The 20,700-nt window shown below is 41.5% G+C and overlaps 2 protein-coding genes across 5 annotated transcripts in view; one reads left to right on the forward strand and one right to left on the reverse strand.

The window, feature by feature from the left end:
- CSTF3 (cleavage stimulation factor subunit 3) overlaps window positions 1-10,433 on the forward strand; it is an 80,874-nt gene extending 70,441 nt beyond the window's left edge. The window contains exons 16-21 of the mRNA XM_066363625.1: window positions 1,682-1,751; window positions 2,995-3,190; window positions 6,123-6,276; window positions 6,979-7,073; window positions 9,184-9,244; window positions 9,666-10,433. Coding sequence (XP_066219722.1) covers window positions 1,682-1,751; window positions 2,995-3,190; window positions 6,123-6,276; window positions 6,979-7,073; window positions 9,184-9,244; window positions 9,666-9,868 — 779 coding nt within the window. The 3' untranslated portion in view covers window positions 9,869-10,433. The remainder of the gene's footprint in view (window positions 1-1,681; window positions 1,752-2,994; window positions 3,191-6,122; window positions 6,277-6,978; window positions 7,074-9,183; window positions 9,245-9,665) is intronic.
- Window positions 10,434-12,243: 1,810 nt separating this feature from the next.
- TCP11L1 (t-complex 11 like 1) overlaps window positions 12,244-20,700 on the reverse strand; it is a 33,944-nt gene continuing 25,487 nt past the window's right edge. For 3 of the 4 annotated variants that reach the window (XM_066363597.1, XM_066363606.1, XM_066363612.1), the window contains 2 exons: window positions 20,288-20,460; window positions 12,244-17,714 (listed from right to left, as the gene is read on the reverse strand). In XM_066363597.1, coding sequence (XP_066219694.1) covers window positions 17,512-17,714; window positions 20,288-20,460 — 376 coding nt within the window. In that variant the 3' untranslated portion in view covers window positions 12,244-17,511. The remainder of the gene's footprint in view (window positions 17,715-20,287; window positions 20,461-20,700) is intronic. The other variant, XM_066363616.1, reaches the window with a different exon arrangement.

The raw sequence follows: 20,700 nt of genomic DNA on the forward strand, positions 1-20,700 counted from the left end.
GATTGGGAGACACAGAGTTGTTGATGCTCATCTCTGATGACCCTGGGCAAATCATCTCTGTGTGCAGCCTGGGGGAAGGGATTAGGCATGATAGGACAGGATAGACAAAAAGCTTTAGCCACTAAAACTCAGGTACCAAAGTAGTAAAGTAAAATGTTGTAGGCTACTGGGGAAGTGATTTCTTTCTATTCAGTGAGAGGAGGAGAGGCAGAGAGACAGACTCCTGCATACACCCTGACTGGGATTTACCTGGCAACCCCCATCTGGGCTGATGTTCTGCCTATCTGAAGCCACTGCTCTGTTGCTTGGCAACCAAGCTATTTTTAGCACCTGAGGCAAGACCATGGAGGCATCCTCAGTGCCCGGGGCCAAATTGTTCATTCGAGCCCTGGCTGCAGGAGGGAAAGGGGATGGGGGAGAGCAGATGGTTGCTTCTCTTATGTCCCCTGACTGGAAATCGAACCCAGGACTTCCACACACAGGGGCAATACTCTATCACTGAGCCAATAGGCCAGGGCTCAATACATTTTTAATACATTTTAAGTTTCTTGGTTTTACTTTGCATGTGACATAGAGTAAAACTGAATAACTACCCTGAGGCAATTAAAACCAACTACTCTGCTGGATTGGTTTTAAACAGCTTTATTGAGGTATAATTTATATACCATAAATGCACCCATTTTATATATACAATTCAATTTTTGTTAGTAATACCAATAATTAAATTTTAATAGATCTCTTAGAGCTTAGCAAAAAATATTTTCCCATTTCAAGCTACAAAGGACCTCCCAAGACTCTTAAATTCTAATCCACCTCTGGTGACCATTCTGAATTCATTTTCCATTGCATATTTATCTACCAGTGTAGATAGTGTACCTATAGAGAAATTTTAAACTTAGTTCTGCAAAATAAGAAACTCAGCTATATGTAAATTTGAGTTTGCCATCCTTCACATTCAATGTATTTTAAAAATATCAATAGCCTAACCAGGCAGTGGCACAGTGGTTAAAGCGTTGGCCTGAGACACTAAGGACCCAGGTTTGAAACTCTGAGCTTGCCAGCTTGAGCATGGGCTCCCCAGCTTGAGCGCAGGGTCGCTGGCTTGATCATGGGATCATAGACATGACCCCATGGTCATTGGCTTCAGTCCAGAGGTCGCTGGTTTGAACAAGGGGCCAGTGGCTCAGCTGAAGCCCCCCCCCCCATCATCAAGGCACATATTAAAAAGCAACCAGTGAACAACTAAGGTGCTGCAACCATGCATTTATGCTTCTCATCTCTCTCCGTTCCTATCTGCCTCTCTCTCTTTAAAAAAAAAAAAGTCTGACTCCTTCAATGACAGCAGATACATGATTTTCATTATTTTTAAAAGGCAAATGGGATTCTGAGCTCAGATATCACACTATTACAAATAGATTTACATTCCAACTGTAATATCCTAATGAGGGCTGAACTACAGGTAAAAAGACCTGCTTCTAGTTAGACGTCTGTTACTCAATACCAGTGAGCCAGATCTACTCACTTAAGTTTTTTGAACCTCAAATTTCCTCGTCTATAAAAATTGAGTGTAATAAGTTACTTTTCTACATAGGATTTTTGTATTAAATGAGATAATGCATGTGCAAATACACTATTGAATTGTAAAACTGGCTTTTCAACATTTAAAAACTCTTTATCCTAGAGGACAATAATACCCGAGTTTTGTTTGAACGAGTTTTAACATCTGGAAGCCTTCCTCCGGAAAAGTCAGGGTAAGCCATGGTAAAAGCGTGTTGGTCAGGTTCTAATGTGACTTGAATATTGAATTCTGACCTACGGAATGAACATTTATTTGCTTGTTGAGTAGAGTTTCAGGAGAAATTTCCCTTCTCTCTAAAGCTTAAGTTACAAATGCCTGCCTATAATATTTTCATACTTAAGATAATTTTTTAATTTTTATTTTTTTAAGATAATTTTTGTAGGGTTCTTTTTGTTGTTTTTAGTGTTTTAGTTTTTTTATACTGATTAGAATTGTTTTGAGAGATGCTTTGGCAATTTATTGTTGACTATTTTAATATAGCTTTCTAGTTTATTATATCCCTAGAAATTGGTATGAACAAATTAGAGGTGTTCTAAAATTTTTACCTCCTTTACTTGAGAGCAAAGATTCTTACAGATTGACAGTTTGTTTGGCATATTATATTCCTGAGGTATGGTTTCGCCTCTGTCAGGTTTACCAAACAGGAACAACATGAAATAATGATACACTGGAAACAGTAAGTCTTTGGAGTCTTGGGTTCAAATTCCAGCTTAGCCAACTGTGCCTTGGGCAGATCTCCTAACCTCACCAATCCTTACTTTCTCATCAAGTAACAATAATATCTATCAATGTGGGATTTTTATGATAGTCTTATACCTGGTATAGAATAAGCACTCAATATATTAGTTTAGTACAATGTTGCTTAGTGACACTTAAGTAGTCTCAGAGAATTAATTTTCTGTTAGAATAGTGGTGAGGCAATATAAATTGATTCCCAGTGTTCTACATTATTGGGAAAAAAATAGAGAGCTTTTATGTTGTTATTTGTACACTGAATGAAGATTGTATTCTACATTATAATTCATGCCACTCAACAAAATGGTGAAGCCACATTATTCAGGAGAAATTAGAAACCTATCCAGATTCCTTTTCTATTGACCAGATTCTTCTCTTATTGACCATAAAGGGTAGGAAGGTATGCTAATATGTAAAAACTCACTAAAGGGCTTAAATACAGAGAAGTGTTTAGGGTGAAATATTATGTCTATAATTTACTTTCAAATGCTTAGGCAAAAATAAGGTAAAGGAAAATATGGCAAAATAGTAACTGGTTAAATCTAGGTGATGATATATTTGTTATATTATTCTGTTTTTCTATAGTTTAGAAATATTTATAATAAAAAAGAGACTTAGAATTTTTAAAAAAAGGAGGGGGAACTTTTTTGTAAATGGACTCCCTGTTTATTTTCTTACAGAGAAATCTGGGCCCGATTTCTAGCTTTTGAAAGCAATATTGGTGATCTAGCTAGTATACTCAAAGTAGAGAAAAGACGGTTTACAGCATTCAAAGAAGAGTATGAAGGCAAAGAAACCGCTTTACTGGTAGATAGATACAAGTTCATGGATTTATATCCTTGCTCAGCAAGTGAACTAAAAGCACTTGGTTATAAGGTACGTACATAGGATTAAGATGTGTGTAGTGTCCTTACTTTTCTGGTGGCTTAATGTTTATTTTATTGATTTTAGAGAGAGGAAGGGAGAGGGAGAGATCTGTATGTGCCCTGACCAAGGATCGAACCGGCAACCTCTGTCCTTCAGGACCATGCTAACCAACTGAGCTATCCAGCCAAGGCACTTTGCCAACCTTTTAGAATACTTCATGGGTAAACTTCCTTCTAAATTTTGAAGTGACAACTAATCTAGTTTTAGGATAGACTTGCAGAAAACAAGAAAAAAGTTCAAAGATTTTCCTTGGGTTTATGAAACATTGAGTGTCAACAGTACTGACCAAAGTGAGAATTAAAATGAGATTTAGCAAATGCGTTCATTCTTTCCCTGAAATTGTCAATGCCTTATGTCTGGTGGACAGATGGATAGAGGAGTTAGGAGGGAAGAAAAACAAAAGAAAATCTGAATGTCATCTTAGTTATAACATTTTTTTCCTAATAGTTCTTGAAATTGACAAACATATTTTGACACAAGATCTTAAACCAAATGGAATTCCTGTTACATATTTGTAGGCATAATGAAGAAATATTACAGCTTGTTTAAGCAGTGCATTTTCTTAAGGGCTCTGTATCTTTAAAACAGCACTCCTTTGGCCTGGCCCATGGTGTGGAGCAGTGAATAAAGCATCAACCTGGAATAGTGAGGTTGCCAGTTCAAAACCCTGGGCTTGCCTGGTCAAGGCACATACTATGAGTTGATGCTTCCTGCTCCCCCAATCTCTACCTTTCTATCTTCCTCTGTTTGTCTCTCTCTCTCCCCCTTCTCTAAAAATCAATAAAATCCTTAAAAAAATAAAAGAGTACTGCTTCATTGGCGCCCTTGGGAAAATTAGCTTATCTAGGAACACCTCTGTGTGTAGACCACTGAGTCACAAGAAAGCAACTCTACCTGAACCTGTTTGGACCGGGAGGAAAAAATGTTTATGCAGCCCCAGAAATAGCGCTTGCTGAGAAAACCATTCTATTATTTCTTAATTTTTTTCTGTCATGTTAACAGATTGAGATAGAAATTTAAAGAGAAGGGCCCTAGCCTGACCAGGCGGTGGTGCAGTGGATAGAGCGTCAGACTGGGATGCAGAGGACCCAGGTTCGAGACCCTGAGGTCACCAGCTTGAGTGCGGGCTCATCTGGTTTGAGCAAAGCTCACCAGCTTGGACCCAAGGTCGCTGGCTCGAGCAAGGGCTTACTCGGTCTGCTGAAGGCCTGCAGTCAAGGCACATATGAGAAAGCAATCAATGAACAACTAAGGTGTCGCAACATGCAATGAAAACTAATGATTGATGCTTCTCATCTCTCTCCGTTCATGTCTGTCTGTCCCTGTCTGTCCCTCTCTCTGACTCTCTCTGTCTCTGTAAAAAAAAGAATTAAAAAATAATAATAAAATAAAATAAAGGGAAGGGCCCTAGATTGGTCTCTTTAATCCAACCAGCATTAGGGTATTCCTGACTATCATTCTCCATTTTCTCACTGCCTCCTTTTGGCCTGGGTCTCACTAGTCTGCTGTCCAAACTAGATAAAATATCTGAGAAAAATTACCTCTAACTAAACTTCAGACCTTTTTTTAATGGAAGTTCCAGTTCTGTGCCTGTCCTGGATTCCTATTCTGAACTAAGGGGTTACTTCTCAGGGCTGGGCAGGTTCTGCCTCAAGTTTAACTATTTCTCAGTGAAAAGCCAAAGACATTTTAGATTGTGTGAATATATTGGAAAAGGCTGTTTGAACTTTGCCCAGATGAAAATGGAAATTAAAAGTTAATGAAGAAAAAGAGCTATTTCCACATAGAGCCACATCTTAAATATGAATTTTCTATCTTACCTCTTTCTTCCTACTTTTATTTTGGAAGGATTAATGTGCTTCTTTGTAACGTGAGAGAGGGAATGTGAGACAAAAGTAATCCTAATGGGCGTGCTCGTTTAGGTTTGCCACCAACTGCATTTGATGGCACCAGCTGCACGGGAGCAAATTTAAAGACAGTGAAATGTCTTATATCCATTGATGGTGGCTGAAAGGCTCTTTGGGTTCTAGATAGGTGGGTGACACAGGTGGCCTATGGCAGAGGAACTTCTCTCGGGTGGGGTCTCTGCTAATATGTAGCCACATTGCTCCCTTTGGAGAGCTGTTCTCAGCCCAGTGGGGCTAAACATATACGAAAATGAAGGCTGGGGGTGGTTTTGAGGTCAGAGAGGCCTGTGCTCCCGATCCTCTCACGTCTTGGCTGTGTGACTGCAGAAATATCAGAGCCTGTCTGAGCTTCAGTCCCTTCTCTAAAATGGAGATGTTATTCTTGGCCTCATCAAGAAGGGCTAAAATTGTCCGATACACAGCGGTAGCTCCTAAATTAAGTGTTCCTTCCTGAAATTGTATGTTGGAAATCTTATTTCATTAGCAAAATCTTATTAACCAGTGTAATGATAAACTTTATTTTAGCTTTCATGAAAGAGGACCTCACTTAATCTAGCTTCTTCACTTAAATGGATGTATGTTGTTCAATTCCCGTGGTAGGGGGGTGTCAGAAAATTATCTAAAATTGCAGGTTTTCTTCTCAATTTTACCACTCTACTTGGTACCCAGTCTTACCATTTACCCATAGAAGCTTATAGCTATCTGACAAATGTCTTACCTAGCAGCACTGTGCCTTGAAAGATTCTCAGCTGGGGTTGTGTAAGGTCATAAAACGCCAAATCTTTAGAGCCTTTTAGCTTTCTTTTTTGGATATTTAACAGTCTTTACCATCATCAAGTTCTTGCTTATTCCTCTCCATTCTTTCTGTGGTTTTTACTTAATTATCCGGTGTATTCTCAAGACTTCAGAATTGCTCAATTATACTCTATAAGTCCCTTTTTCAGGTTTAGGATTCTTCTGTTCTGCATTTTCAGGATGTCTCCCGTGCTAAGCTAGCAGCTATTATTCCAGACCCAGTTGTAGCTCCTTCTATAGTGCCTGTTCTGAAAGATGAAGTGGATAGAAAACCAGAATACCCTAAACCAGATACTCAGCAGATGATTCCATTTCAGCCACGACATTTAGCACGTAAGCCATGACTTTAGATCCCGTACTGATTTAAATCCAGATGTTTGGGGGGCAAAGGAATGTGACCTTTCCATTACAGGTTAATTATTAGACTAGGGTCACTATAATAAGTGACTGAACTATAATCTTTGAACTATGTTAAGTATGTCTTTAAAAGAAAAATAAAACTCAGTGACCTAGATTCCAGTAACCCACTTTGGCAGTGATGCTTAGTGTTCAGAAATTGTGCTAACATACAATTGTGCTAATGTACAGATTACCTGTACAACTGGAAGCTTACTCCAGTGATGTTATTTGGTATTATTTATACTTGCTAATGAGCAGTAGTCCCTCCAGATCCTATTTAACCAGGCCTTTATGAATAAGTATGTTGTTAACTGACTTTAAACAGACTGAACAAATGACTTGTGAGGCTTAGAAATGGTCTTGGAAATAAATAGACTTGAGTCAGAACCTGGGTTCTTATGCAAAGCCACTTATTTATTCTTCTGCCTCCGGTGACCATGGGGTTGAGATGGTTCTTACTGTCTCGCCCTTTTGAGTTTGGTCAAACATGTAAAGCAATAAACAAACACAGCTTAAAATGTCCAGAACAAAGCAACAGAGACATAGAATATCTTTATGTACAAATTGCTTGTATTAGCTCTTACATGTACAGAATTCTTTCATGCCATCTGACTCCTGCTTTTCTTTCTCTTCTAGCTCCAGGTTTACACCCTGTCCCCGGTGGAGTATTCCCAGTACCACCTGCAGCTGTCGTTTTAATGAAACTTCTCCCTCCTCCCATCTGCTTCCAGGTTAGTTCGGGATTTTCATTATTGGCACTTGCTCTGAGAGTTACAGTAATGGCTTTTCCCTTTGATATTGGGAAAGATAAAGTAGTGCTATTTTAATTTGTCAGATTATTGGGGATTAAAATGTTTGTGTCAACGCCACTCATCAGAGAAATGCAAATTAAAAGCACAATGAGAGATCACCTCACATCTGTCAGAATGATTTTCACCAATAAATCAAACAAGTGTTGGCGAGAATGTGGAGAAAAGGGAACTCTCGTGCACTATTGGTGGGAGTGCAGATTGGTGAAGCCACTAAGGAAAACAGTATGGAGTTACCTCAGAAAATTAAAAATGGAACTACCTTACAACCCAGCAATCCTACATCTGGATATTTATCCAAAGAAATCCAAAACATGAATTCAAAAATATATATGCATCCCTATGTTCACTGCAGTATTACTTATAATAAGCAAAGATATGGAAACAACCTAAGTGTCTGTTAGCAAGAAAACTGGATGAAGAAGATGTGGTGTACATATACAATGGAATAACACTCAGCCATAAAAGAAAAAAGAATGAAATCTTAGCATTTGTGACAACATAGGTAGACCTAGAGGGTATTCTGCTAAGTGAAATAAGTCACATAGAGAAAGGCAAAAACCAAATAATTTCATTTATATGTATGTAGAATCTGAAATAAAAAGAAGGCCCTGGCTGGTTGGCTCAGTGGTAGAACGTTGGCCTGGCGTGTGGATGTCCCTGGTTTGATTCCCAGACAGGGCACATAGACAGCCACCATTTGCTTCTCCACCCCTACCTCTACCCCTTCTTTCTCCTTCTCTCTCTCTCTTCCCCTCCCACAGCCTCGGCTCAATTAGTTCAAGCGAGTTAGCCTTGGGCGCTGACGATGGCTCCATGGCCTCTGCCTGGTTGCTGAGCAGTGAAGCAAGGGCCCCAGATGGGCAGAGCAGCGCCCCCTAGTGGGATTGCCAGGTGGATCCCGGTCGGGGCACATGTGGGAGTCTAGCTCTTTGCCTCCCCTTCTCTCACTAAAATAAATAAAAAGGAAAAAAAAGCAAACTCATAGATACAGAGAACAAATTGATCATTGCCAAATGGGAGGTGGGGTTGAGGACTAGATGAAGAAGGTGAAGGGATTAAGCAGTACAAATTGGTAGTTACAGAACAGTCATGTGGACGTAAACTGTAGGTGACATAGTCAATAATATTTCAACTATGTATGGTGCCAGATGGGTGCTAGACTTATTGGGGAATCCCCGCATAAATTATATAAATGTCTATACTGAATGTCAAATGTAAATGAAAAAATTTTTTAAGATTTATTTTTAATATTTTATTTATTCATTTTAGAGAGAGATGAGAGAGAGAGAAAGGGAAGTGGGAGGAGCAGGAAGCATCAACTCCTTGCAGTTGCTTCTGTATGTGCTTTGACCTGGCAAATCCAGGGCTTTAAACCAGCAACCTTAGTGTTCTAGGTCAACACTTTATGCCATCACAGGTCAGGTGAAAAAAAAATTTAATAAAAATTTTAGGGCCCCAGCTGGGTTGCTCAGTTGGTTTAGAACAGTGGGGTAGTCAACCTGGTCCCTACCACCCACTAGTGGGCGTTCCAGCTCTCATGGTGGGCAGTAGTGGAGCAACCAAAGTATAAATAAAAAGATTTAACTATAGTAAGTTGTTTTAGAAAGATTTACTCTGCCAAACTTAGCAAAAATCCAACATAATGTACTTGGTAAGTAATTATTATTATATGCTTTAACTTGCTGTAACTCTGCTTTATAAATTTGATAAAGTTACTTCCCTACTTTATAAATCACCATTACTGTGGAACCAGTGGGCGGTTAGAAAATTTTGCTACTAAAAGAGATACAAAAGTGGGCGGTAGGTATAAAAAGACTGACTACCCCTGGTTTAGAACACTGTACTGATACACCAAGGTTGCCGGTTCGATCCCCAATCAGGGCACATACAGTAATCAACCAATGACAGCATGAATAAGAACAACAAATCGATGTATCTCTTTCCCTTCCTCTTTCTCTAAGAATTAATTAAAAATGAAATAATTAAAATTTTTAAATAAATAAAACAAAATGTATTTATATCAAAATAGGGTCCTTTTGTACAAGTGGATGAACTGATGGAAATTTTCCGAAGATGCAAGATACCAAACAGTAAGTGATGAAAGCTCTTCTCAGTGGAATCACAGTGTTGTCTCCTTTGCAGGAGAGATTATTCTTCTTTGCCAGTGAGTTTCCAGTACCAACTAGGCATCCTGTAAAAGTACAGAGACACCTAGGAGTGATCCATAGCTTCCTTGGCACAGAGCTCCTTCTTATTCTAATTTCACCAAGTAAAATGTCATAAAAACTTATCTTTTCTAGTCGTGAACATGCACTTGTGAAAATAACTTTATTAATTTTAACAGCAGCTTTTGTCTTTTCCTTTAATTTTTTAGTGTCAGTAGTATCATCCCAGGCTTTGCTAATAGTAGGCTATGAAATTAACTATAAATATCCAAAGTAGAACAGATATTCTTTCACAGCTGTGTACTTTTAAACATCTTCCAAAGTCCTTTCTGTTTCATTTCCACAGCTGTTGAGGAAGCTGTGAGGATCATCACTGGTGGAGCCCCGGACCTCGCTGTGGAAGGCAACGGCCCAGTGGAAAGCAACGCCGTCCTCACCAAGGCCGTCAAAAGGCCCAACGAAGACTCAGACGAGGATGAGGAAAAGGGAGCTGTTGTCCCTCCTGTTCACGACATTTATAGAGCGCGGCAGCAGAAGCGAATTCGGTGAAACAGGCTCAAAACCTGCCTCGGAAAGAAAATTTTTTTCCAGGATTCCCTTTTTGCCTCTTAAGTCATATGTTTAAAAGAGACAATGCTTTGTTACAAGGTTCTTGGAAACAAAGTTGTATTGTCATTGGTGCCTCTTATCATACGGTTTTTGAGAAAGAAAACAACCTGTGAATTTTAGAATATGGAACAGACTTATGCTCTGAGCAAAATTAGGTTTTCAAAAATGTGAGAACAGTACAAAATGGCAGAACCATATTTTGTTCCCTCTTCAAGGGTGTCTTGTATGTGCCGCTTGAAGACTTGTGAGTTTTCAATAGTTTTATTTTAAAAACTGGATGGCTTATGATTGTAAAGCATTTTATCACATTTTTCTGAAAACAGATGTTCTCAGTTTGCTTATGTAGAGTCCTGCCTTATTTGTTTTTATTTATGGCAGAATGTATGGAATCTGTTTTGTAGTTTAAAATTTTAAAACAATCCTTTCAAAAATAAAAGGATCTCAGAAACGTCTTGCCTCCTTCTGCTACTTTCAGAGTTTATTTAAAATAGCTACTTATTGCCCTGGCCGGTTGGCTCAGCGGTAGAGCGTCAGCCTAGCGTGCGGAGGACCCGGGTTCGATTCCCGGCCAGGGCACACAGGAGAAGCGCCCATTTGCTTCTCCACCCCTCCGCCGCGCTTTCCTCTCTGTCTCTCTCTTCCCCTCCCGCAGCCAAGGCTCCATTGGAGCAAAGATGGCCCAGGCGCTGGGGATGGCTCTGTGGCCTCTGCCCCAGGTGCTAGAGTGGCTCTGGTCGCAACATGGCGACGCCCAGGATGGGCAGAGCATCGCCCCCTGGTGGGCAGAGCCTCGCGTGCCTGGTGGATCCCTCCCGGTCGGGCGCATGCGGGAGTCTGTCTGACTGTCTCTCCCTGTTTCCAGCTTCAGAAAAATGAAAAAAATAAAATAAAATAAAAAAATAAAATAGCTACTTATTTTAGGTTATTCAGCCAGTACAGTTTAAAAATAAATGTCAGCAGTATACACACTTATACTGTGTGTACACTTAACTACATGTCCTTCCTGATCTTTTATGGTCATAACTGAAAACATGACGTATCCATGTTTAAAAGGCCAATTAAACATTATAGAAATCTTATGGCCCTGGCTGGTGGCTCACTGGATAAAGCAGTGGTTGGCAAACTCATTAGTCCACAGAGCCATTATCAACAGTACAACAACTGAAATTTCTTTTGAGAGCCAAATTTTTTAAACTATATAGGTACATTCCTTATTGCGGTAGCGCCCACATGCGGTATTTTGTGGAAGAGCCACACTCAAGGGGCCAAAGAGCCGCATGTGCCTCGCAAGCCGCAGTTTGCCAACCAAGGGGATAAAGCATTGGCCTGGCATATGGGTGTCCTGGGTTTGATTCCCAGCCAGGGCACACAGGAGAAGAGACCATCTTCTTCTCCCCCTGCCTCTCCCCACTCTCTCCCTCTTCTCCCACAGCCAGTGGCTCCAATAGTTTGAGTGTTGGCCCTGGGTACCTAGGATAACTCTGTTGGAGCACATTAGCCTCAGGTGCTAAAAATAGGTTGGTACTCGAATATCAGCCGAAGACCAGGTTGCCAGCTGGATCCTGGTTGGGGTGCATGTGGGAATCTGCCTCACTATCTCCCTCTCACCAAAATAAAAAAGACATTTTCAATGTGAATCCATCTCCCTCAATTTACCTGAGGCAGATTGAGATATTTTATCCTCCTTCTCAAAAGCAATGTGTGGGAATTCCTTTAACCACCCACTGTCTTGTTCTAAAATATATTTCAAAAGTCACTCAGTGTTCAAGAACACTCTTTTTCATGAGCTGGACATAAATATCACTAGAACAAACTAAATCCAGTTAATCAAATTTAATTACAGTGAATGTCAACTTGTCATGCAAATTAAGTCCAAAGCTTTAGGTTTTGCTCCGTTAGCTACATTACCTTCTGTTGAGTCATTTCTAGAAAAATCTACCATACAGAAAACTAGGTGAGCCTAAGGGTTGTGAGTCAAAATAAAAAGCAAAAAATCAGGAAGGAAAAAGAAGGAAAGTACTATGGTTATAATGATACTATCTTACATATTGGGTACACAGCTTACAATTTGAATTCAAATGTAATTAAATAGTATTCTTATCTTTTAAAATCAACTTTAAATATTTTATATGAAACATAATGGGAAAAAGGCTACTGAATCATTTTTATATAAACATATAGCAAGGTTATATTTATATAAGTTGATCACAAGCATCTGTTTCCTGTGTTTTCCCATTAAAGCTAAAATTTCCTCAAAACAAAGTCAGCTGGCTTTAATTCAGATTCTGTTCTCTTAAGTTCATTTTCTGTGTGGGTTTATTTTTTTTAATTGATTTTTTAAAGAGAGAGACAGAGAGAGAGAGAAGGGGGAGGAGCAGGAAGCATCAACTCCCATATGTGCCTTGACCAGGCAAGCCCAAGGTTTCGAACCAGCGACCTCAGTGTTCAAGGTCGACGCTTTATCCCACTGCGCCACCACAGGTCAGGCGGTTTTTTTTTTTATATATATCATGGTTATGAACAAAACAATCTGAAAGGAACAAAGTACCATATAGCATAGATTTTTTTTTTTCTTTTTAACAGAGACAGAGAGAGAGAGAGGGATAGATAGGCAAGAACGAAGAGATGAGAAGCATTAATCATTAGTTTTTCACTGCGCGTTGCAACACCTTAGTTGTTCATTGATTGCTTTCTCATATGTGCCTTGACCGTGGGCCTTCAGCAAACCGAGTAATCCCTTGCTTGAGCCAGCGACCTTGGGCTCAAGCTGGTGAGCTTTTTGCTCAAACCAGATGAGCCCGCGCTCAAGCTGGCGACTTCAGGGGGTCTCAAACCTGGGTCTTCCGCATCCCAGTCTGACGCTTTACCCACTGTGCCACCTCCTGGTCAGGCTAGCATAGATTTTAAAATAGAATATAGAGGCCCTGGCTAGTTGGCTCAGTGGTAGAGCGTTGGCTTGGCGAGCAGGAGTCCCTGGTTCGATTCCAGGCCAGGGCACACAGAAGAAGCGCCCATCTGCTTCTCCACCCTTCCCCCTCTCCTTCCTCTCTGTCTCTCTCTTCCCCTCTCGCAGCCAAGGCTCCATTGGAGCAAAGTTGCCCGGGTGCTGAGGATGGCTCCATGGCCTCTGCCTCAGGCGCTAGAATGGCTCTGGTTGCAACAGAGCGACGCCCCAGATGGGCACAGCATCACCCCCTGGTGGGCATACTGGGTGGATGCCGGTCAGGCACATGCAGGAGTCTGTGTGACTGCCTCCTCATTTCCAGCTTCAGAAAAATACAAAAAAATAATAATAAAACAAAATAAAATTGAATATAGAGATAGGGAATCTTTCCTGAAGTGGTCTTTCGGTAGTGTTTTGAAGAAGATAAAATGGTTTCAAATACCTATAATGGTCTGTAATAGTGTTCCCATAAACAACAAAACAAAGCAACATGAATGTACACGAGAAAGTCTTTTTTTCAGCATTGTAATAAAGAGAAAACACACACAGAGACACACACCTATACCCACCTGGGTGGAAAGTGCCAGTAAGTACTGTTGAGGCCATTATGCGTATTATAATTGTTCTACTGCATTTACTTCTAAGATATTTTCCCCTAGAAATTAGCTAACCTTTAAACATAAAAAGGATTATTTCTTGTTAGAAGAAAACTATTTCTAATGTTCTAACTGCTACAGATATATATGAATTTTTAGTTTTTAGTATTCTCTCTGAATATTTTCACAATTCCTTTTCTGAACATAGCTGAACAAGCAGTATGACATCAGAAATCTGAACTTCCTTTGGGGTGTCTACAGTGCAGACTCTCAGGGCAAGGACCCTCAGATATCTGTATTGCTGGGGCCAGAGAAACATCCAAAAAAATCTGTATTCATCCTTCTTATAAAAACAGATCATGTCCCCACAATTCTAGAGCTGGATCAAACTTAAAGACTGTAAGTCCTTCCAAAACAAGTATCAGTCAAACTCTGGCCTCGAGCAGTAACTTTCAAACCAGAGCGTACATCTATGCTACCATACTTAGTAAAAGGTCACAACTCCTAGTAAATGTAAAACTGAACAACCCAATTGTACCACTGGGAAAGAAGGAAAAACCCACCACTTGGTCAGCATACTGACCTTGGTCAATAATTAGAATTTATTTGGTAATTTTATAACCTTCCATCAGCCTATATTTAATATGTAAAACTAAGAGTTCATTTATACAGTAGTTAAAGTATTATTAGCATGTTCTTAAATTTTGGTTTTTTACATTTTATTTCCCAAACACAAACTTCATTATATTCTTTCTTGAGTGCGTAAAATTATATTTAATAACAATTTCATAAATCTTGAAAGATAACTGATACCAAGTAACAAAATTCAGGTAACATGTTACTGATTTAAATAAAATCTTAAATATTCAACAGAAGTGTCAGCTTACCAAATTTTGGGAATAAAAGTCTAGAAAAACAATTCAGCAGTTTACTAAATTTTCTTCCCTGAGCCCTCACAAAAGTTCTACTTTGAGCACAAGAAAGAGAGTGCTTTAAAAAGCAAAGGCAACATAATGAGAAAAAAGAAAAAAAGAGGAGTGTTACTTCAACTTTAAGGTTGCTTATTTAAGTCAGAAGTTGCACTTTAAAGATTCTGTTAGTTCAGATAAGACAAACCTAAAAATGGCGAAATCTGAGTATTGCTACTAACTCCAGGCATATCTGTTTTCTAAACTATAAGTAAGGGACACTCCAATAATCTGGCCTGTAGATTAGTTCTGGTTCTTAGGTTCAGAAGGCAATATAGTGAGGTATGACAGAAACCCATACTGGGTGCAGTTATAAGTAAAATTCTGCCTGTTAAGGTTTCTGACACATTTCTGAAATTACCAGTGAGCATTTACTAGGTTAATAGAGTTTACTGGACTCAAAGGCTTTCCTCTTCTCAATGCTATCAAGTTGCTTTGAATACTATGACTAAAAGGCTTAACAGGGGTCCCCAAACTTTTTACACAGGGGGCCAGTTCACTGTCCCTCAGACTGTTGGAGGGCCGCCACATACAGTGCTCCTCTCACTGACCACCAATGAAAGAGGTGCCCCTTCCGGAAGTGCGGCAGGGGGCCGGATAAATGGCCTTAGGGGGCTGCATGCGGCCCGCGGGCTGGCCGTAGTTTGGGGATGCCTGGAAGTTATATAATGCAAAATCCAACTTGAATACACAACTGTAAATATTGTAGTTCTTTATTTTAGATTACATTTTCAATGAGAGATTATCTTCAAATATGAGTATCATAGCCTATCATCCACTACCATTCAGTCTTCCCTTCATTTGTCCATTTATGCATTCATTTAGTTCAAATAATAAGCCCAGCCGGGTAGCTCAGTTGAACAGAGCATCATCCTGTTCAATTAGGCAGGGAATCATGTCAAATCCAATCTGTATGTGGAATAGAACCAATTTAATTCTGAAGGGTAATTTATATGCCATAGGATATTTTGTCTTAGAGGGAAGAATTACAAGTAGATGCTTAGTAAACATTTCCTGAGTGACAAAATGAACAACTAAGTTAGTTTTCCTGGCCCTTATGATAATCCTATGAGATTCCAGGAAGAAAATTAGCTCACTTATCTTCAACAAGCGACAACAAAACGATTCAGTATGAATACTGTCTCCTTCTGAACTCTGTCTCCTTCACTCTTGGCTTTTGCCACTTGTAGAAAGAACTCCATCTGCAGAAAAGTGAGGTGGTGACGGGCCATGAGAGGCTGTAAAACCCCGTTATATTATATGCATATATGTTATAAAAGATTTCAAACAAACACAACTTTGTCAATTTAGGAACTCAAGGGGGAATAATATGGTCAGAGTTAACTCTTACAGAAGAAAGCAAAAATAATTTTGAAGATTTAGGAAGAATAACTACAGGAAGTGTATTTGGGGGTTAAGCTCCTCCCCTCCATCCTTGCAGGGGGAGGGACACAACACTGAGCCTGGGGCGGGCTGAGTGCTGGTCCTGGGTGCTCGGGCTTGCAGCCAACATCACACAGCCCAGGAGCACAGCGCACAGAGCAACCTTCCCTATAGGCCCACTTCCAGAGTGGCCTCATTGATTACACTAGAAAAGAAGCAGTTCTGGTCTTTGTAAGTTCTACTCGCTGAACTTTTATCCCTTTCCAATAAAACCAGAAAGGGTTGTCCTTGAGTCTACACAGCCTACAGGGGTCAATGTTCCTCGGGCCGCCTCCAACCCTGTCCTGTCCCTCACACACCACACCCCTCAGTGCCTTTAATAAAGGGATTCCTGGCAGTATTTCGCCACTTGCTCTGGTAGTTGGAAAGGACTCCAGTAACTCCATGGCTCTGCTTCTGATACCATGTCTGTCTGAAATACACGTGCACGTGTTTTATTCGTTTAATAGAACAGGCCATCTCTGAGACCCAAGCTCCTCTTACAGTCACAAGATGTGTCAGCAATTCTGGTCACTGAAGTTCCTCAAAAAATACTGCTTTATACTCAGGAATTTTTCTATGACTTCCTTATCAAAAAAAAAGAAGTGAGTTCACACTATTTTATCTGAAAGCTTAAATCTGATCTGGAACTTTAATCCAATCCAGAATCTGTGTATTGTATCACAGTGAATTTTTCAGTAAAAACTGCAGTCATTTATCTCCTTTTATATTACATTAACATATATTTTAATATATATTTTTTCTTTTTTTTCTCTCCTTAACTTTCAAAGCCTAGAAGTCAAAAAGAACTTCCTCTCTCTCTCACCCTGGCCAGGTAGCTCAGTTGGTTAGAGCATCGTCCTGATACACCAAGGATGCGGGTTCAATCCCCAGTCAGGGCACATACAAACATCAACCAGTAATTCATAAATAAGTGGAACAAGAAATTGATGTTTCTCTCTTTCTCTCTCTTAAATCAATCAATCAACCAATCAGTAAAAACTTCCTCTCTCTAGATCCCATAAATCATAGTTGCTCCAGGCTTAGGAGTAATTTTGTATAATAGAATCTTTTTAAAATCAAGTAACTCCCCTCTAGAACAACAGGGCTCTGGCTAGGCTAAGGCAGGCAGCCGAAAAGCAGTCAACAGGGGCAGTGGGCGGAGGCAAGAACAGAACAGAACTACATAGAGCCCTTCTGACACAACATACCTGGCGGGGAAGGGGAGGAGGAGCCAGAGCGGCGAGAGTCTACCCAGAGTCATGGCTTACTCTCTTTCACTCTTGGATATCTGAAAGAAAAATTACTCAGATACCAAAGAGAGGTCCCAGCCTCCTGGGCAAGGCAGCTATAGCCATGACAGAGTGGGGGTCGAGACGCCCGGAGTCAACCATTCCAAAGCTTCCTATGAAACTCAAGATAAAAAGCTTCTTTAATTTGTAAACTTGCACTCAAATACAAACCTTCAAAATAGAATTCAGTGCATTTTTCAGCAAGTCTTTCCAACAGTGATACATAATAAATATTCTCCCTTTTGGAATCAATGTTATTAAATAGAAATGTACTAAACAGCCATTTTCCAAAGCAACATTGGAGTTGAGAACAGGTATTCTGAGTGAGGAGATAAGACCGCCGCTGCAGGGAGCATACGTGTTAGGCTCTACCGAGGACCTTACTGAGGATTGCATCGTAGTACGGACTGAAGACCATCTTGTTATAGTTGACGAGGCGAACGAATTTCACAGCAACTTCCTCCAGCTCTTTCTGGACTGGACCCAATCCCCCAGGTACTGTGGGCAACGGCTTCTGGTGACCTGAGGCAAGGTAGGTTTCTAAGAAGGTCAGGATTCGGGAACCTGCCAGAGGAGAGAAAGTAACTTGGTTGTTTCCTGTTCAGGGTGACTTACGAACTTCTGATTATGCTTCAGTTTTTAACTTAAACATAACCTTTCCAGGAAAGTCTTCCCTGGCCAGCCCCTGGACTGGGTGCCCACAGCGCCCTGCACTTCTGAGCAGTCACCCTCTGTAACGTTCCTCTCCCCCTCCAGATGGTTAGTGTCACGAGGGTGGAAACCAGGCTTATCGTGTTCACCATGCTCTCCCGTGTCCAGCACGGTGCCTGGCATGAAATCTGGCCCCTGTAATGTATTTCAAAATACATTTGGAAAGCAAGAAAAATAAAGTTTGAATAAATAAAGAAACTAAGTTGTTAAAAGGTTCCGCTCTCAGAGGAGCAAGGCATACTGATACCAGCATTAGCCATTGTTGAAGATCACACAAAAATGAGATGAAAAATAAAGCAGGAATTACAAATTCAAAAAGAAAGAGAAGAAAGACTCCAGCACTGTTGGCTTGTGATCTGTCTCTTCCTGTTAAGCCATATGAAAGAAGCACGAACTTCCTTTTCTTTAGTGAGAGGAAGGGAAATAGACTCCTGCATTTGCCTCGACCAGGATCCACCCAGCAACCCGATCTGGGCAGATGCTCGAATTAAAAGAGCTAATCCTCAGTGCCACTGGCTGCAAGAGGGGATGAGTGAGAGAAGGGGAAGAGGAAGGGGAAGAGAAGCAGACAGTCACTTCTCAGTAGTGCCCCTGACGGGATCGAACCCAAGATGCCTGCATGCCGGGTCGACGCACTATCCACCGAGCAAATCAGCCAGGGTCAAACTTCCTTCTTTAATGCCTACAGTTGAAGGCCATAGAGTTGGGGGCATTTATAAAGTTGTTCTACTATGAAGAATAATTTAGGTTGATTTTTTTTAGCCCATTCTCTTCTATGATGCTTATGCAATCTCCTATGTATCCTCATCAGCCAAAACACTGTGTGTACAAGCCACATTTCTTATAGATTTCATCACAAAAGCAACAGGGACATTTATATTGAATGGGCTTATTCACAGTACGTGCCCAACCCCTGCCCTGGGGGACACTCTCAGGTGCAAACGACTTACACCCTTCAAAACCCAGTAACACACCCGCCAGAGAAAGTACTGGATGAGTCCGATCACCCCTGTTCCAAAGTGTTTGGTTTTCTAAGTCTCCCAGAGCTGGCAGCCTCACCCGGAAGTGGAGACCCTTGTCTCACTCTTCCCTGAGGGAGGGCTTTTATCTTCATGTCTATAACTGGCTGTTACTAAACAACCAGGACGGCAGGACAAGGAGCAGCTCATTAGCCAGTGGTCTATCTAGAGGCATTCCCTGCCCCTCTACCAAAGTCAATAATATTATCTTAATAATCTAAGGGCCTGGCAATATCTTCAAAAGGCTGTTCCGGAGTGATGCACAAGTGAAATTATGACTAGGGCAGGGATGGGATAAAATAATTTTTTAAAACCCACTGATTCACATAATTCTTTTTTAAATAAAACATGAAAAAAAGTTTAAAATACTGTCTAAATAATAATAATGTTTAGGCCCTGGCTGGTTGGCTCAGTGGTAGAGTGTTGGCCCAGTGTGTGGAGGTCCGGGGTTCAATTTTCGATAAGGGCACCCCTCTGCTTCTCCACCCCCCTTCTCTCTCTCTCTTTCTCCCTCTCCTGAAGCCATGGCTCGATTGGAGTGAGTTGGCCCTGGGAGCTGAGGATGACTTCTATGGCCTCAGCCTCAAGTACTAAAAAGAACTCAGTTGCTGAGCAATGAAGCAACGTCCCAGATGGGCAGAGCATCGCCCCCTAGTGGGCTTGCTGGGTGGATCCCTGTCCTGGCGCATGTGGGAGTCTGTCTCTCTGCCTCCTCTCCTTTCACTGAATTTTAAAAAATAATAATAATATAATAATAATATTTAAAAAGTAAAGGTACTGGCCCTGGCCTGTTGGCTCAGTGGTAGAGCGTCGGCCTGGCGTGCAAGGGGTCCCAGGTTCGATTCCCGGCCAGGGCACACAGGAGAAGTGTCCATCTGCTTCTCCACCCCTACCCTCTCCTTCCTCTCTGTCTCTCTCTTCCCCTCCCGCAGCAAGGCTCCATTGGAGCAAAGATGGCCCGGGCGCTGGGGATGGCTCCTTGGCCTCTGCCCCAGGTGCTGGAGTGGCTCTGGTCGCAACAGAGCGATGCCCCGGATGGGCAGAGCACCGCCCCCTGGTGGGCAGAGTGTCGCCCCCTGGTGGGCGTGCCTGGTGGATCCCGGTCAGGCACATGCCAGAATCTGTCTGACTGTCTCTCCCAGTTTACAGCTTCGGAAAAATACAAAAAAAAAAAAAAGTAAAGGTACTAGAGGCAGGCCCACCACTGGTCCAGCTTTCTACTCCAACCTGAAATCTGATAACCACAAATCATTCAGCTTTTGCTGGAGCAGGCTTCTGAACCACCACCTGTCACTTCAAGATCAGAGCCTTTAGAAAAAAGATGGCTCCCTGGCCACTTGCCCAAACCTTTGGGTCACCCTAATCGCATTGTGGTGACCCCTACATCCTGCCTTCCCCCAAACGTACCCATGATCCTGCGCACGGGGTCGTCAGGACTGGCCACGGCCTGGATCTGGCCCTTGAGCACGGTCTCCTTGTCCATGGTAAACGGGGCGAACCCACAGAGGGAAAGGCGACTGCTCACCTCTAGGCAGACTTTCTCCCCGATGGCAGTCAGGGCGTCCTTCAGATGGAAGGAGCTGGAGCAGAGAAGGGCAAGGTGAAGCCAGGGAAGGCAGAGAAACAAAGTGCACATCTGCCCACACCCGATCAGAGTCATGATCACCGGTTCACGGACAGATGTGTTCAGAGGGAACACCTGTGACTCTCTTCCTTGCCCCTGACCTCTCAGGTGTACACCTGATTCAGGAACTGTCCCTTTCCCTTCTCTCCTCTCTCCCCTCATCCCCAGAAAGGACAGTGGGAAGGGGAACGCTCAG

Source organism: Saccopteryx leptura, chromosome 1 (assembly GCF_036850995.1).
Source record: "Saccopteryx leptura isolate mSacLep1 chromosome 1, mSacLep1_pri_phased_curated, whole genome shotgun sequence".
In the NCBI taxonomy this organism is placed as follows: domain Eukaryota; kingdom Metazoa; phylum Chordata; class Mammalia; order Chiroptera; family Emballonuridae; genus Saccopteryx; species Saccopteryx leptura.